The sequence below is a fragment of the Rhinolophus hipposideros genome (genome assembly GCF_964194185.1).
Source record: "Rhinolophus hipposideros genome assembly, chromosome: 10".
Taxonomy (NCBI): domain Eukaryota; kingdom Metazoa; phylum Chordata; class Mammalia; order Chiroptera; family Rhinolophidae; genus Rhinolophus; species Rhinolophus hipposideros.
The window spans coordinates 49,043,679-49,059,905 of NC_138056.1; the positions used below are offsets into that span (position 1 = coordinate 49,043,679).

Here is a 16,227-nt window from a genome sequence, read left to right on the forward strand (position 1 = left end):
GAGGAAATGGAAACTCACGAAGGTTCAGTGAAACTGAAGCTCATTAAACACAGAGCTGGGATTTGAGTGGAAGCCCAGAGCACTCACCAGGGAGCCCACCTTCCTGGGGAGCCCAGAATTACTGGACCTGGTATGAAATAACCAGTCTTCATCTCTAGGCCCAAGAGCAGGCTTGAACGGGTCCATGAACCCCTAAAGTTCAGTGCGAAATTATATGTATGAGTATGAGAGTATGTGTACATTTTCCTGGGGTAAAAGGCAATTGCTGTCATCAGATTCTTATGGACACGTGACTTCAGCAAGATAAGCACTGGTCTGGGGAACAGAGCAAATTAAACTGCTCCCTAGGGGCTCAGACCCCCAAGTCAGCCTGCATTTGGCCACTTATTAGAATCCTGGAGTAGAGAGCACAGTGTAATTCCTCCATTTTCAGATAGGAAGCAGGGGCCGAATGGGGGCAGAGCCTTGCCCAGAATCACAGGAGAAAGAAGTAGTGGGACCAAGAAAAGACCCAGTGGATTCCAGCCTCCCTGACCCCTGCCTTGTCTGCTGCACCAACTCCCTTCGTCCCCATTTGCACCAAGAAGCCACCACTCTCTCTGCCTTAGTGAGTCAGAGCTTGATTGATAGGGAGCTAAGCAGCTGGTAGAACCTCAACCCATGCAGCACATGATAGGCACTGGCCCCGAGCTGTAGGTTAATGGTCCATCAAGCCCAACCACAGCCCAGAAACCAGCCCAGCATCTTCCTAAAACCCTCATGTAGGTGGGAGCCACGCCTGATTGGACAAGCAGGTCTGCTGAGCTGCTGCTAATTATTGCCCAGAGTATCCCAGCCACTCCCTCCTGCTGCCACCCAAATATGTTGGCAGAGGCTCCCCTTGTGCTGCAAAGGCTTCTGTGGCCCCATCAGCCTCCCTCTGGAACAAAGAGACTCACCGCTTTTCTAACGTGGACCCCTCTAGCCTTTTGATAATGGCTATAAACCTTTCTCAGTGTTTTCAAATGTGTAATACAAAGTGTAATACTATATTTCATTTATATTGAAATATAAATATGCATACATTAAGAAATCAAATTAGATATGTAGTCACACCTGCTTTTTATCATTAGAGTTAAAAAAAGATTTAGAAGCAGGTATAATCATTACTATAATTCTTAAGTAGTGATGAGAAGAAATGATTTTTCAAAGTATCTGCAACTGCTCTAAAATGTAACATGAAAACACCTTTGTTTCCTATTGGTATCATAGTACTGCTAATACTACTGTGGTCCTTAACACTTGTAAATGAAGGAAATACTAAATTTCCAGGAGAAATGGGTAAAAATGAAAATGTCATTTTTGTTTTCATCCAAGGCCATGTATCTTTTGATTGGACACTTAACTGTGTGTGAAGTCCTCTTCACATATCGTCACGTGTAATCTTCCCAACACCCTGTAAGGAAATTGAGGGTCAGGGCCGGGCCGTGGCCAGTGAACAGCAAGGCCAGGGCTTCATGGAAGAGCATGTCCGTGCTCTCCACAGGGCCCTCTGCTGCCACGCTGCCATGGAGCAGTCACAGGCTGCCCTGCTCACGGGCCTCAGGGCCACCAGCCTCATCATGCTGTGTGGGGAGGACGTGGTGATTTTGTAGCTGGTCCCCAGCCTTCCACACGTGGAGCCAGCAGGGCCCTTAAGCAGTTTCCAGCTCACTACCAACCAGACCTAGCTGGGTGGAGCAAGGAGCCCATTGTTCAGAGGAGGGCTGGGATTAGGCTCTGAGAAAGGGAAGTCATTTGGTGGGTTGAGATCACTTTTTGCTCAATCGACCTTTCCGTTGTTGGTTACTGGGGCTGCAGAGGTTAACCTGACCCAGTTCCAACTCCCAAGGAGCTCGGTGGCTGAAGGGCTGTCTGCTGGGAGGAGTCTGATGGGGGAGGCAGATAATGACAACAGATGAGTGCTGTGGGAGAGGGGCTGTGGACACACAGGGGTTAGGGGAGTGAGCCCTCTGGGCGGAGAGTCTGGAGCTAGAATGCAGTCTTTGGACTCTCCATCTGTTTGTTCTCTTGTCCCCTATCCAGGATGCCTTAGCACCAGAGGGAGGATGGTGGGTCGGGATTCCCACCTTTCTAGAAAACCCAGACACGTAGGCAGTGGGCTCAGCCCCTCTGGGCCCTCGACCCCTCGGGAGAGTTAGGGGGTTGATGGCAGCTGGGTTTCCAGGCTGCTCCGACCCTGGCCTGAACCTCACAGGTCCGCCAGGCCCACCTGGAGCTTCCATCTGTTTTCTGAAGGAGCTTGGATACCTGTGGAATCTAGGGGGATAACGTGGCCCTTTTCCAGGCCTGAGAAAGGGGACCAGAGGCAAACTGCTCAACAGTGTGAATGACTTCATAAGTGGCTTTAACTTAGACGTCGCCATTCACCCAGTTGCCTCAAGTGCTTCAAGTCGCCTTTCCCGGAGTTTGGGAGGCTGCAGGTGCCTCCCTAGAAACTCGTCTTCCCCGTCTGTGATGTCACACTCCTAAGCTGGTCCTGAAAAACTGGACGCCTGGTTACTGGGTGTTCACTGCCCCTCCCTACGTAGTTCTACCATTTTTAGCTACATTAGGGAGAGGCTAAGTCATGAGTCTAGAACAGGACTGGATTGTGGATGACAAAGGAGTGACGTTTTCCTGCCCTTGGACTCGTGGAGAGCCTGTGCTGACCCTCCCTTCTTCCTCAGGAAACCAGAGGAGGCTCAGACATGGTGGGAAGAGGAGTGTGGGATCCAGAGCTAGGCAGCCCTAGAGTGCTCCTGACCAGTGGCAGTGCCCAGCAGAGGGTGGGCGTACAGCAAGGGTTGGCGTCCCTCCCTGGGCGGTGGAGAGGGTGCTGGATGGAGGCCATGCTCCCACCAAGCATGAGTACCGGCTGCCCCTGGCCTTGTGCTGAGCGAAGAAGACGTGCCCACCCCCCACCCCCTCGATGTGGAGAATCCAGAGCTGAGAGATCTGTATGGGAGGATAGCATCATAATGGAAGACAGTTCTGGAAGAGATGGTGTCTGCGCTAGGCCTTGAAGGCTGGGGAAACACTGGGTAGAAGCCCTGATGAGGGCATGTAGGGTCGAGTCATGAGGTAAACGAGGCTTGGCATGCACCGTCCTTCCTCTCTGTGCCAGGTTATTCAACATCATGGCCCACGGGCCCAGAGCAACGTGACCACATGAAAGCCGGCCCCAGGGAGTCTCCTCAGTGTCCTGCTTGGGCTTCTGAGGGGGGGCTGATGGGCTCCAGGCTTTGGCCTGGGACTGCCTGACTCCCTGTGATGTAGGAAGTGGCCAGCCCTCCTCCTAGGGCAGGAAGCCTCCTCTCCCACGTCCCTCCAGGGGCAGCCTGGCGCTTCTGACTTTCGATGAATTTCTAAAGCCTGGTGCAGATTATGGTTTGAATTCTGGTTCTGCCCCTGTCCTGCTGGGTGAGCTTGGGCAAGTTACCCTCTCCTAGAACTTCAGTGTTGTCATCTCTAACATGGTATAAAAGTCACTGGCTTCACATTTCAGACAGTGGCTCAGCTCGGCCCACGTCCTGGGACATGGATTCACTTAGTAGGTCCCTCCCCTTGTCCACGGTAACTGTGCTGGGCACTGGGTTGAGGAGAACGTGCAAGGAGGGGACAGAAAGAACAGCTCGAAGGGCAGCTTCACAAGAAGCTGAAGTTCACTCACTCTGGTGTGATTGCCCAGGCACCCTGGAGCTCATGGACCATTTGACACCAGAATAGTCCGTCAGTCTAGGCAATGAGGCTCGTGTCCCCATGAGCATGCTCCTCGCCAGGCTGTGCTCACGGCCCCGGCTGTTCCTAGCTTAGTGCCGCAGTAAACGCTCACTCCATCACTGCGTGAGCCTTTGCCCAGAGAGGAGAGTGAGGCCTGCCCAGGGAGGACTGGGCCTGACCTGTAATCATCTGCCTGCCCACCAGGAGTGACCTGCAGTGTCATCCTCATGTACATATTCTGCACCGACTGCTGGCTCATCGCTGTGCTCTACTTCACGTGGCTGGTGTTTGACTGGAACACACCCAAGAAAGGTAAGGGCGTGGATCTCCTGGCCCCACCCCCACTCCCAAGGAACCCTCCCTCCTGCACAAGCTGAGGTTTCAAAGGCTGCTCCTTTTTCCTTAACACCTACTATATGAAAAGCATCAGACTAGCCAGGGTGTGGTTTGGGGGTTGGCAGTTAAAAGCTCCTCAAAGGACACCATCCTGGTCCTCATAGGGGCTTACACTCAGTCAAGGGTTTGCATAAGATGAGGGGCAAACATGGAAAGGGGCCCAGTGGGAAGGGGAGGTGCTGCCTAGGGGGACAGTCGCCTGCCTCAGGCTTTCATTGGTTCCGTCTTGTCTGCCTTACACAAATGTCGCCCTCCCTGACTCCCGCTCCTTCCCAACACTGTGTTTTGTCCTCTGGCAGGTGGCAGAAGGTCAGAATGGGTCCGAAATTGGGCTGTGTGGCGCTACTTTCGAGACTACTTTCCCATCCAGGTAAAGACTTGTGGGTATTATCTTGGGAGGGTGGGAATGGATGGGAAATCTGAACTTCAGCTGTAACCTACCCATCCGTAGTGACCACATGTGCTAAGTTGAACCATGCGACATCTCCCACTATGAGCAGCAGTGCATACTCTCCACCACTTTATGCCGGATTTGAGCAGTTTAGGATCCATATAATGCCATACCAGGTAAAAAGAAAAATCAAGACTAGGGGGGAAAAATGCTAGTATTTCAGCCATAACGGTCAACAAACTGGCGGTGGTTGAGCTTTATCATTAGCTTTGAGCTTCCCGGCAGCCAAGGAAAATGGGAAACATAATTGTTGGGCTTTGTTTGGGGAAACAAGATTCATTGTAGCATTTGGATCTAAAAGATGTTTCGGGCACTGAGCTCTTGTGTGATATAAAGAGCAGGTATAATAGCAGATATTATGGCCATTGTTTGTCTGCCTTTCAGTGAATATTAAAGGCATAACTTAAAATGGAGGTAATTAATCAAGAGCATAACAAAAGTAGTCCAAGTTCATCTGGCCTGAACTGAGGATATCACTGCACCAAGCATAGCAATGTGCTATGCGGGGCTTTCTTTCCTTTTCAAGCTCTTAACAGAAATACCACTTCTCTCAGCCAGTCACGTGTGGGTTGCTGGGGGTCATGACCATGGGAATGAGGGCCCAGGAAAGTTGATGGGGAGTGAAGGAAGAGTGAGACCCCAGTTGCTGAAGGGCTTGAGGAAGGCTTCTGGAGTAGCTGCTCCTAGAACTGCGTCCTAAGGATAAGCAGCACTTGAAGAGGCAGGGAAAACAATGAGAGCATAGGCACCGGGTTTGAGAGGAAGCCTGTGGAGTGCAGACGGAGGATCTCTATTTATTGGGAGCACCCTAGGAGCCAGCATCTTTCCCCAAGGAGTCTCCTGTGACTCACAGCACCTTGTAAGGGGTCTTCACGTTACCTCTTTCTTGCAAAAAAGGAAGCTGCAGGTCAGACGAGCAAAGCTGACTGAGGCTCGTGAGGCCTGGAGCCAAGATTCCAATTGCTGTTCTTGCCTCAAAGTCTGGGCTCTTCCCACCTCTGCATGCTTCCTCTGTGTGCAGCAGAGACGTGGGAAATAAGCTTGAGCAGGCACTCAGCCTTCCCTCAGGCTTGGAGGACAGAGGCAGAAGAAGCCCAGTATGACCCTGGGTGAGGCACCGTCCCTTCCAGGGTGTAGTTTTTCCACATGAAGCAAGTTTAGACCAAGCTGGTCTCTGGGTTTCCTCCCTGTTGCACCGCTGGCTTCTCTGGGACCCTTACACTCGTCCTCTGAGCAACCTGTCGTCTCTGGGGCCCACCTCCAGGTCCTGACAGGATAAACGGTGGTGTGGTCTGGCTCTCAATCTCATCTCTGTCCGCCTGCCTGTGGTCTGCAAGCAGGGTTGGCAAGGCAGGGGCATCTGGGCCCCGGGGCACGTGGGCGATGCTGCTGGATTGGGGATAACTGGCAGAATCCCGAAGGTGTTCCCTGTAGGGGAAAGGCCTGTCTGGCCAGGGTCACTGTGTACCCCAGCCCTGGCACACCCGAGCTGCTGAGGTCACCCAGCAGGAGGCAGGGGAGTCTGAAGAGCAGTAGTGGCAGCGTGTGTGAGTGTGAAAGTGTGCCTGACACAGGGCGCTGTGTGTTTGCTGTTGTGAGCCAGTGACTGAGACTTGCTGGTGGGCTGCCTGGGGGCGGCGGCTGGGTGACCCCACACCACGTTCCTCCACTGCGCCCGGTGTTGTGGGGTGGCCCCAGGGCCAGCTCCCTTTGCCCACTCCAGCCTGAGCCCACGTTTTCCAGGACCTCTGGGGTCGGTGCTCCTCCTTTTCCCTGACTCCATCTCTCTGGTTGCAAGGAATTCAAGGCTGTTGTTGCTAGAAGGATGTTGCATCATAGGACCCAGCCCTCTCTTTACATCATAAAGCTCCCTCTTTGGGAGGTGAAGAAACAGTCAGTCCCAAAGAGGGGCACGGGTCCAGGTTGCACAATGAGCCCATGCCAGCGTTAGTACTAGAAGCCGGGCCCTGGATTCTTTCCCATTGAATTCCCACTGCCTGTTTCTCTGGGAAAGATTGAGTCCTGGATTTCCCCCCATTGGATTGAGCCCCACTTCCTGGGTCTCCCTCTCTCTCCTTTGCTGGTAAAGACCTGGGTCGAGTTCCTGTTCTGTCACTCTGTTCACCAACCAGTAATTTTTGTTCCCTGTGCAGGGTGCTGGGTATGGGGACACATGACAGTCAGCCCTTGTCCCTACCCTCAGGCGGGCTCACTATCTAATGGATCCTGCTAGACTTTGTCACTTTCTGCCCATGGGGCCACAGGCACACTTTCTCAAGCTCACTGAGCCTAATTAGCCTCATGTGCAAAACAGAACTGTTCATATGATAGAAAGTGGTAAGTTATGGTCAATTGTGAGGGATTGTGGATGGACCCTGTCCCACCTGGGGCTGTCGCCTAAGGGGCCAGGCCCCAGTGTTCAGAGTAGCCGGCCCCTCAGGAAGCCCTCTCAAGGCCAATAGGCCCCTCTACCCAGAAGAGGGTGACCTGAGGACTTGATCAGAACTAGGCCAGGCACATGCCCTTCCTCACTGATCTTTGCTCTCCCAGAAGAACCAAACAAAGTCTAGAGTCCCTGATCACACCTCTGTTCCAAGAAGTGGGCTGGGAGTTGGAGCCATAAGATACACGTGAGCTGGCCCTGGGCGGTCCCCTGGGCTCCAGGACCAAAGCCACATGGCCTGAGGCAGGCCAGCATGTCAAACCTGGGCTCTGCTCTTGCCTGCCGGTGACTTAGGCCAAGCTCCTGCCCCTTGGGGTCTCAGGCTCCTCTCTCCTGAGAGAGATCTGGGCCTTGGTGACTTGACCTCAGGGCTGATGTTCTGTGGAGCCATGTGTGACGCTCTTGTCTCGTGCCTTTTCCCAGCCTCTCGCCAATGGTTGTGTAGTGATCTGCACCACTTACCCACACCTCCCCCTCTCCCTTCTTGGGGAAGCTCGTGGCTCTTTGCCATCAGAGCAGCTCAGCTGGCCCAGAGAGCACCCTTCTTCCAGCAAAGGTGCAGCTCCTGTGTGAGCAGCAGCCACCAGGACTGCTGGCTTCCTGGGGGAGGAGTGAGCAGTCCCTGGGTCCCCGCTTCCTGAGGCTCTTTGGAGAGGAGACGAGGGGAGGCTCCAGGAGCTTAGAATCATCCATCTGTCTCGTTTCACAGAGAGAAGAGACTATCCTAAGGTCACAAAACATGTCAGTGTCAGGGCTGGCATAGGAACCCAGCCTGCCTGCTTCAGGGCCCAGGTTCTCTCTCCTGCGTTCCTCTTCCACCGTGCCCTGCTATGTGAGCTCAGGCGAATCTCTGTTCTCTGGTTCTGAGTTTCCCTCTGGATGGTGCCAGGGTGGCACAGGCCTATCTGAGCACCTTTCCTGCCCTGGGAGGCAGTCTGTGAGGCGTGACTTGCCAGGAATGTGTTCCAGGCCCACGTGAGCCAGCAGGCAGGCCTGGCCACCCCCTTGGACTGAGACTTTATCATAGGAAGCAATCGGGGGACAGACACATGGCAGTCATGTCAACAGAGCCTTCATCAGCAGTGTTCTTCCTCGTCCCTCTGGAATGGACACTCTGTTCAGTCCTAGGGGGAGGGAAGCATGGCACAAAAACAAATCAAAGCTGCGCCAACTTCTTCTAGGTACTGTACCAAGAGCCATTAACCTGCACTGTGCCCCAGGGCACGTCATTTACCTGAATGTTCCACCAGACAGAGGCTTGGGGAGCAGGAAATGATTTAAAGAGCCAGCTAGGGTTCTACCAGGTGACACATCTACAACCAGGTCCCAGGAAAAGCACAGCTGGATCGACTCGTTAAAGGTGGAGGGTGTTTCACCGTGGCCTCCAGGAAAGCAGCAACTCCTTTCTCCAGGCCTCAGTTTCCACCTTGTAATGAAAGGAATGGCCTAGATAACGGCTCTTCTGACCCATTCTGTACTTTGGGCTCCCAGGCCCAGCCACCCGCTTAGGAACAAATTTCCAGTATGGTACTGGCTGCCTCGGCTCTTAATGTCAGCACCTTCCTTTTTCGTGGAAACGGGTACATGCTGCTTTTTCATTCTAGCTTTACTGAGAGCTAACGTGGTGGGCTGGCCTGTTCTTTAGGAGGCAAAACCTCAGAACAACCACCTTGCAGAGCTCATAAAGCTGGGCTCCCATTTGATGCCCTCACTGCTCCCAACCCACTAGCCGTGGATTAAGCTGCACCTGTTCCCTGTTTGTGGAGTTCCAGCTAAGAGTTGGTTGGGTTTTTGAGCAGCTTTAATCTGTTTGCCAAAGGCAGATTGGAAGAAAGAGTAAGAATGCCCCAAGCAACGGGGTAAAATGCAGGGGAGTCTTGCTCACCCTTACACGTACTGGCAGTGAATGGTGCCAGCCAACCTGGCTTCCACCCTCCTCCAGCCTTCCTTACCTGAAGATTTAGATTTCAGTTTTCCCAAGGCCTACCACCACCACCCCCTCCCCCGAAACTGGGCATAAGGTCTTTCCCTTACCTAGGAGGTTCTCAAATTTGGAGTCATGGAAAACCCAGGTTCTTGATATTTCGCCGCTGGCCAGGGACTCTGCTTCCAGCTGGCACCAGTGCTTGGAAGTGGGCACTTTCAAGCTCTGCGGGTAGCAGTGCCATCAGTGCCACCTCTCTGGAGAGGCAGGGCAGTCCACAGGACCAAAATGTTCATGTCCTTTGACTCAGGAACTGTATTTCTAGAAGTTTGTCTCAAGAAAATAATCAGATGTGGATAAAAAGAAGGTATTCATGGAAGCACTGTTTTTGAGGAAAATTCTGGAAGCTTTTGAAAGGTCTACCAGTTGAGGTTTGATTATAGATCTATTACGTGTAGCGTAGCGATAGGATAATACGGCCCCAAGAAGACATGTTACTGAGGAATTCTGACAAGGAAAAATAGATAAGATATGCTGGGTAGGAAATTACATAAAAATGGTATCAACCATATTACTTCAATTTTGTGTGTGTGTGAGTATGTGTGTGTGTTTAAAAACGTGTATATTTGAGTAGAAAAAAGACTCAGCATGTCAGAGTGGCTTAGCTGAATGGAGGTATGACAGGTGCTTTTGTTTTTACTTGCCTGTGTTTTGAAACTTCTCTGATTTTTCATTATTTTTGTAATCAGAAAAGAAAAAGTGATGTTTCTGAGCAAAATACGGGTACTCTCCACCCCTCCAAACACCTTCCACCCCCACTGTGTTTGTTGTGAGACAGGGCCTGTAACACAAGGCCTGTGTGTGTTGTGAAGCAGAGCCTCTTGTTGCTTAGGTTTTAGGGAAATTTTGCACCATTCCTCCCTCCTCCAAGCCGATGGCCCCAGGGCCAGGGGTGGGCCCTGAGGAAGCCAATCATTCTTTAGAGCATCCCGGGACAGCTTTGTTGATAGTACCACAGGTCAGCTGCCCGGCTATCCAGCTGACCTCCCCCGCCCCCACTGCGGCTGGCACAAGGTCTGTTGCTTACCCTTGTCCTTCCTGCCTCAGAACCCGAGCTGAACCTGGCTGCCTGCAAGGAAGTTTCCGTTCAGGCCAGCTGCACTGTCCCTACTCTAGCCAGACTAAGAGACTTGGACTTGACCCTGATGGGAGCTGGAGAGTGACAGGGGTTGCACTGGGTTTTAGAACAGTCACTCTGGCTGTGGTGAGGAGGATGGGCCCTGAGGGAGGGAAGGCAGGAGGCTGGCAGAATGTGAACAAGAGGACCCGGTGTGTTTGGCGGGAGAAAGTTCCCTCACTCTTCACAGGGACTTTTATAGTCCAAATGGTGACTGCTGAGCACCAGGTGTTGTGGCCCCAGTGATGTGAGTGACGCCAGTCCTTCCGTCCCAGAGTGCCAGGGGGTGTGGCATACTCAGCGCCGCCCCTACTTCTGGGCGTGCCCCAGCACCCCTCTCTGGCCACTTTCCTCTCATCCAAAGTTTTCCCTGCAGCTGGTGAAGACACACAACCTGCTGACCACAAGGAACTATATCTTTGGATACCACCCCCACGGCATCATGGGCCTGGGCGCCTTCTGCAACTTCAGCACAGAGGCCACGGAAGTGAGCAAGAAGTTCCCTGGCATAAGGCCCTACCTGGCTACATTGGCTGGCAACTTCCGGATGCCAGTGCTGAGGGAGTACCTGATGTCTGGAGGTGAGAATTCACCTCTGCCTGTCCTTGCTGGGTTCCACTGTCAGGGCCCTCAGCCTCTCCATCGAGCCAGGTGACAGAGGTTAGGAAGCCAGGAATATACCGTGCTGCGGTGACTGGTCCTGTGCTAACAGCTGCAGCCTGCCTCTGACACGGTGGGTCAGGGCTGAACAAGAGAGCTGTTCATATGGCCGTCAGGATTCAACTGGGGTAACATCTTCCCTCAGAAGCTTCTCTCACTCCGTTTCCTCTGTACAACCTGATTGTTGTCCGTGGCTCTGTCATTATCCCCCTGCCTGTGACACCCACCGGCCCGATTCACTAGGGTCCCCAGAACCTGGCACCGGCCTGGTAGAGTTAAGACCTCAGGGAGTATTTTCTCAATGAATAAGTTCCCTAAACAACCTTGTATTGTTATCCCCGTTTTACAGATAAGTAAGCCAAGATTCAGAAAAAGAACAGCTTATGCAGGGACCATGCATCTTCTAAGTGGCTGGGTTAGGTCTGGACCCAAGTCCAGGGCTCTTGCTTTGTATACGTGTTCAGGGGTAGGGCGGGTATCCGTGGGCAGCCCTGACTGTGTGCCTCGTCCTCCCCCAGGCATCTGCCCTGTGAACCGGGACACCATAGACTACTTACTTTCAAAGAATGGGAGTGGCAATGCCATTATCATCGTAGTAGGGGGTGCAGCCGAGTCCCTGAGTTCTAGGCCTGGCAAGAATGCAGTCACCCTGCGTAACCGGAAGGGCTTTGTGAAACTGGCCCTGCGTCACGGGTAAGCACCTCGCCGCACATGCGCGCATGCATGTGCACAGACACGCCTCCGAAGCTTTGCTTTGCCCAGGGCAGCAGTCCCTTGGCTCCCGCAGGCAGGGCCTAGACTCCAGGAAGGCACAGAAGGGAGTTCCCCATCCTGTGGGGTAGGGGTGGTTGGAGCCCACAGGTTCAGGCCAAGTTTGGCCCAGGGGAGCCTGCGTGTCTGCGTGGGGCACAGATGCAGCCTGGCCCTCGCAGGTGGGCTGAGAAGCCAGACTCACATGCAGGATTATGCCGTGTCCAGGATTATGCTCTCTTGCTAGGAGAGCAAGAGACCAGGAAGGAGGATGGCATGGCATGGATCAAGAAAGGCGTCCCGGAGGAGTGACACTGAGAACAAGTGGGGAAGAACTGGGCAGCTTGGATTTCTGTGACCTTTTCTAGAAAACCAGAGGCACATTCTGTGTAGCCACCTGTTGAGCCACATTTCATTTGACAAAGCACATGCACTTCTAAGTCTTCTTTGATGCCACGCAAGTCCTGTGGGTGGTGACATCCCCATTTTCCATTTGAGAAAACTGAGACTAAGCGACCCTGTCAGGGCCACACTGTAAAATGCAGAGCCAAGCTCTTAGGACTCCAGGCCCACTGTTTCTTCCCACATCTGGGCTCTGTGCGACCCAGGAGGAGGGCCCTGGGGTGATGGCCCTCCAGTAGTGGTGTGGCTGGTGTGGGAGAGGATGCAGTCTGCAGTCACACACAAGTTAGGGATGGCGCCGACTGTCTCGCCCCACCCCCCAGCCCTCCTTTCTGTCTCCTCAGGACCTTCAGAAGACGCTGCACTTTGGGGCCCAGCCATCAAATCACACCCAGTCCCTATGTTCAGGGTTAGGGGAAGTGAGAAGGGACAGTGACAGCTCAGCATGCTGAGGGCTGTGACACGGAACTGAGAGAGGTGTAGGCTGGGGGTGGGGCAAGGAGAACTTCCCCGCGGAGGAAGGATGAGAAAGAAGAGGGATTTGAAAGCAGGGCCCTCAGCCTTTCCTTTGCCTGGTTGTCCCAAAGCCCTAACATGCTCCCCAGTCACTAATGGGGGGCGGGGCGGGCAGAAGGCCCATCTTACCCTGGTAGTGAGGGGACGCGTGATTTGGGATCCCCCGGGTGGTTCTGGTACAGCCCTGGGGGAGGGGAGCTTGGCTGGCGACCAGGACTTCTGGCTGCCAGGAGGACCCAAAGCCAGCGATGGGGGGTGACAGACCCCGGCTTCTCCCTCCCAGAGCCGACCTGGTTCCTACCTACTCCTTTGGGGAGAATGAGGTCTACAAGCAAGTGATCTTTGAGGAGGGCTCCTGGGGCCGATGGGTCCAGAAGAAGTTCCAGAAGTACATCGGCTTTGCCCCATGTATCTTCCATGGCCGAGGCCTCTTCTCATCCGACACCTGGGGGCTGGTGCCCTACTCCAAGCCCATCACCACTGTCGGTGAGCCCCCCTGCTTGCACACCCTGAACTCGGGGTGCCATACAGCTCGTTAGTAGTAGAGTTAGGATTGAAATCCAGAGGCCACTCAGCTCTGATGTCCATGCTCTAAACCACGAGCACATGTTGGGGATGATTGGCAGGGGGATGGAGATGGGTGATAGAGCCATTACTGTGCGCCAAGCTGTGCTAGGTAAGCAAAGAAGACCCAGCGGTTCTGTGTTTGCAGGGCCCAGGAGGCTGTCAGGAAAGACCCTGTCACAGCAAACACTGACGGGATGAGGGGCATATGAAGGGTGCTTTGGGGGTCATAGTGGACCCCGAGAAGGAGGTGATTCTTACACTGTTAGCTGAATAGGAATTATCCAGCAAAAGAGGTGAAGGGAGAGAGTTTTTGTCAGAAACCATAGCCTAAGTGAAGTTCCCGCAGCAAAACTGGAGATTTTCAAGAAACAGAAAGAAATCAATGTGACTGGAGCATAGGCCTGTGAGATGTGTAGCAAAAAAACTGGCTGCACTTGGCTCTCGGCTATGTTGTTTTGGGTTTATTTGAGACAATTTAGAGGATTCCAAAGGATTATCTCTTTGTGTGTGTGTGTGTGTGTGTGTGTGTGTGTGTGTGTGTGTGTGTGTTAATGGTTCACACAGGAGCAAGTGGGCCACAAACCATGGACTTTTAGGGGCCGAAGCTCACATAGATACTTTGAATTATCAGGGCCAGGTGTTTTGCTTTGTACTTTACACAGAGACCAACTTCCTGCATTTTGGGTCACGTGACCCAGACTCACTCTTGACTTTTGTTGTATACAAATTTCACACCAGCTCTGATCTCCCCGAGGCAGCAGGGACATTTTCATGCTCAGGGGTGGCTGGCCAGGGAGGGTCCTGTGGACAGTGTGAAGGAATTTGCTCTTCACCTTAAAAGTGGAAAGCTGCTTGAGGGTTTTGGGGAGGGGAGGTTCAGATTTGCATTTGAAAGTGATCCTTGGGGCTGCTGAATAGAAAATGGGCTAGAAAGGGCAAAAATGGAAGCCACAAGAGCAGTCCGGAGGCTTTTGTGGTAGCCAGTGGCTTAGACTGAAGCAATGGCAGCAGAGATGGAAGAAAAGTGCAGTGAACTTGGGAGAAATCTCAGAACTGTCTTTGACGGAAATTCGTGGTGAGTTGGGTATAGAGATGAAACAGGATTTAGGAAATAAAACAATGCACAGAAGTATGAATGTTGGCCTCCTTCTCCCGCTCCTGCCCTTACCTCCCCTCTCAAAGTATGTCATGTATTTCATAGAATCCTTAGCCAAGTCCTATGAGGAAGGGTCCTTGTGTGACAGGTGAGGAAACTAAGGCTCAGAGAGGCAAAGTGCCTTTCCCAGAGCAGGGCAGAAGCGGAGCCGTGGCCTGACCCACAGCTCTTGCAGGAGCTCCCTCCCAGCTGAGTGCAGTGGGTGCAGCCTGTTTTCATCCAACCCGCTGCTTAGTGGCTCTGTGTCCTTGGGCAGGTCCCTTCCCATGCCCCTGGGCCTCCGTCTTCTCCTCTGTAAAAGCCACAACCTGAGACGAGCACATTCAGCAGAGCTGCTGGCACATGGGTGGCACGTAGAACAGGGTGGCTGCCATCAACATTATGAGGGATGCCAGGGAGGCTGGGCTGAGTGACACTGACTAACCAGAGGCCTCTGCCCCATCCCTGCAGTGGGTGAGCCCATCACCATCCCCAAGCTGGAGCACCCGACCCAGCAGGACATCGACCTGTACCACGCCATGTACATGGAGGCCCTGGTGAAGCTCTTCGACAAACACAAGACCAAGTTCGGCCTCCCGGAGACCGAGGTCCTGGAGGTGAACTGAGCCAGCCCTCAGCTCAGCTGCTACTGCAGATTGTTTTCTACCAAGTTCTCGGGTGCTTTTTGTTCTGTAAATTTGGAAGCGTCATGGGTGTCTGTGGGTTATTTAAAAGAAATTATAATAATTTTGTTAAACCATGACAATGTTAGGTCTTTTCTAAGAAGGAAAAAGTGACTCTTTCAAGCTCTTTCCCTTCCAGTTTGTCCTGTTCTCGGTGGTGGCTATTACATCTGGGCCTGTATGGTTTCTCAACCAGCCCCTCTTCTTCCCTTCCCAAAAGGACAGAGAAAACTCAGTCCTGGTGAATTGGGGAAGAAAGACCGCCATTAGTGACTCAGGCCAGTTGTATTATTTGCTCTTTGCCTCTGGAGGATGAGGGGCTGAAGCCGCTTCTCATACAAACACCTCTATTCCCAGCTACCTTGTCTTGACTGCAGGACTAGTCCCTCTTGCCAAGGGGAAGACTCGAGGGCACAGTTGTCCCCATTTTGAAGAGTGCAGTGATGAGCATCTGGACTGTTCCAGCGTGATTCTCCTTTCAGTCACTGCCCACACTCGCAGTCTTTCAGATCTGAGCCTGGACTGACTGGCCTCCAGAGTGACGATGGGGTTGGTGACGGTCCCGTGCTGGGGAGCAGGGCTGTCCCAGACGCATCTCGTGGACTATCCAGCCGCCACATTCTGATTGGAGGGACTGGTTTTCTTCAGGGAGCGCTGACATGGACCCAGCACCAACCCCGCCTTGGCCTGAATCCCATACTTCCTAGTGGCCTCGGTTTGCTTAACCTATACCCCCACGTGTGGGTGTGAGGAAGGGGTCCCACTTCCTGTTCATAGAGGGGCCTCACCTTCTGAGCAGCAGACTGGTTCCAGGACAGGCCCCCAAAGCCAAGCCTCACTCATGTGTGCCTTTCTGAGAAAGTGGGGGCCAGGGTCGAAACCCAGCCCTTCCTCTTTGTGTTCTGTTTTCTCTTGATGAGATCATTGTACCATGTCAGACTTTTGTATATTCCTAAACAAGTAAATAAAAAGGAATGTCCTCTATGAGTTCTTGCTGGTGCTACGTCTGCATCTTGCCCCTGACGCTTGGAAAGATCACGGCCCCAGCCAGGCTATCTGCCAAGCCCTTGCCTTTCCGCCTGCTCCGTTGGCCCACATGGCGCTGTGTGTTACATTAGTTATGTGTTGCTGTGTAACAACTTACTCCAACACTTAGTGGCTTCAAACAACACCGTGTCCACAGTTTCTGGGGGTCAGTAGTCGAGGTATGGCTTAGCTGGGCCCTCTGCTTCAGGGACTCTCACAGGCTACAGTATCTCACGGCTCAACTGGGGGAGAATCCACTTCGAAGGTCATTTGTGTCGTTGATGGCAGGATTCACTTCCTCACTGGCTGTTGACGACGGCCACTCTCAGTTCCTTGCCTGATGGGCCTCTCCATAG

General features: G+C 53.1%; 1 protein-coding gene across 2 annotated transcripts in view; it reads left to right on the plus strand.

The window, feature by feature from the left end:
• The window catches only part of DGAT2 (diacylglycerol O-acyltransferase 2), a 32,416-nt gene extending 16,584 nt beyond the window's left edge, over positions 1 to 15,832 (plus strand). For both annotated transcript variants that reach the window (XM_081062982.1, XM_081062981.1), the window contains exons 3-8: positions 3,946 to 4,053; positions 4,437 to 4,507; positions 10,509 to 10,713; positions 11,311 to 11,485; positions 12,744 to 12,946; positions 14,634 to 15,832. In XM_081062982.1, the coding sequence (XP_080919108.1) occupies positions 3,946 to 4,053; positions 4,437 to 4,507; positions 10,509 to 10,713; positions 11,311 to 11,485; positions 12,744 to 12,946; positions 14,634 to 14,788 (917 nt within the window). In that variant the 3' untranslated portion in view covers positions 14,789 to 15,832. The remainder of the gene's footprint in view (positions 1 to 3,945; positions 4,054 to 4,436; positions 4,508 to 10,508; positions 10,714 to 11,310; positions 11,486 to 12,743; positions 12,947 to 14,633) is intronic.
• Positions 15,833 to 16,227: the final 395 nt, after the last annotated feature.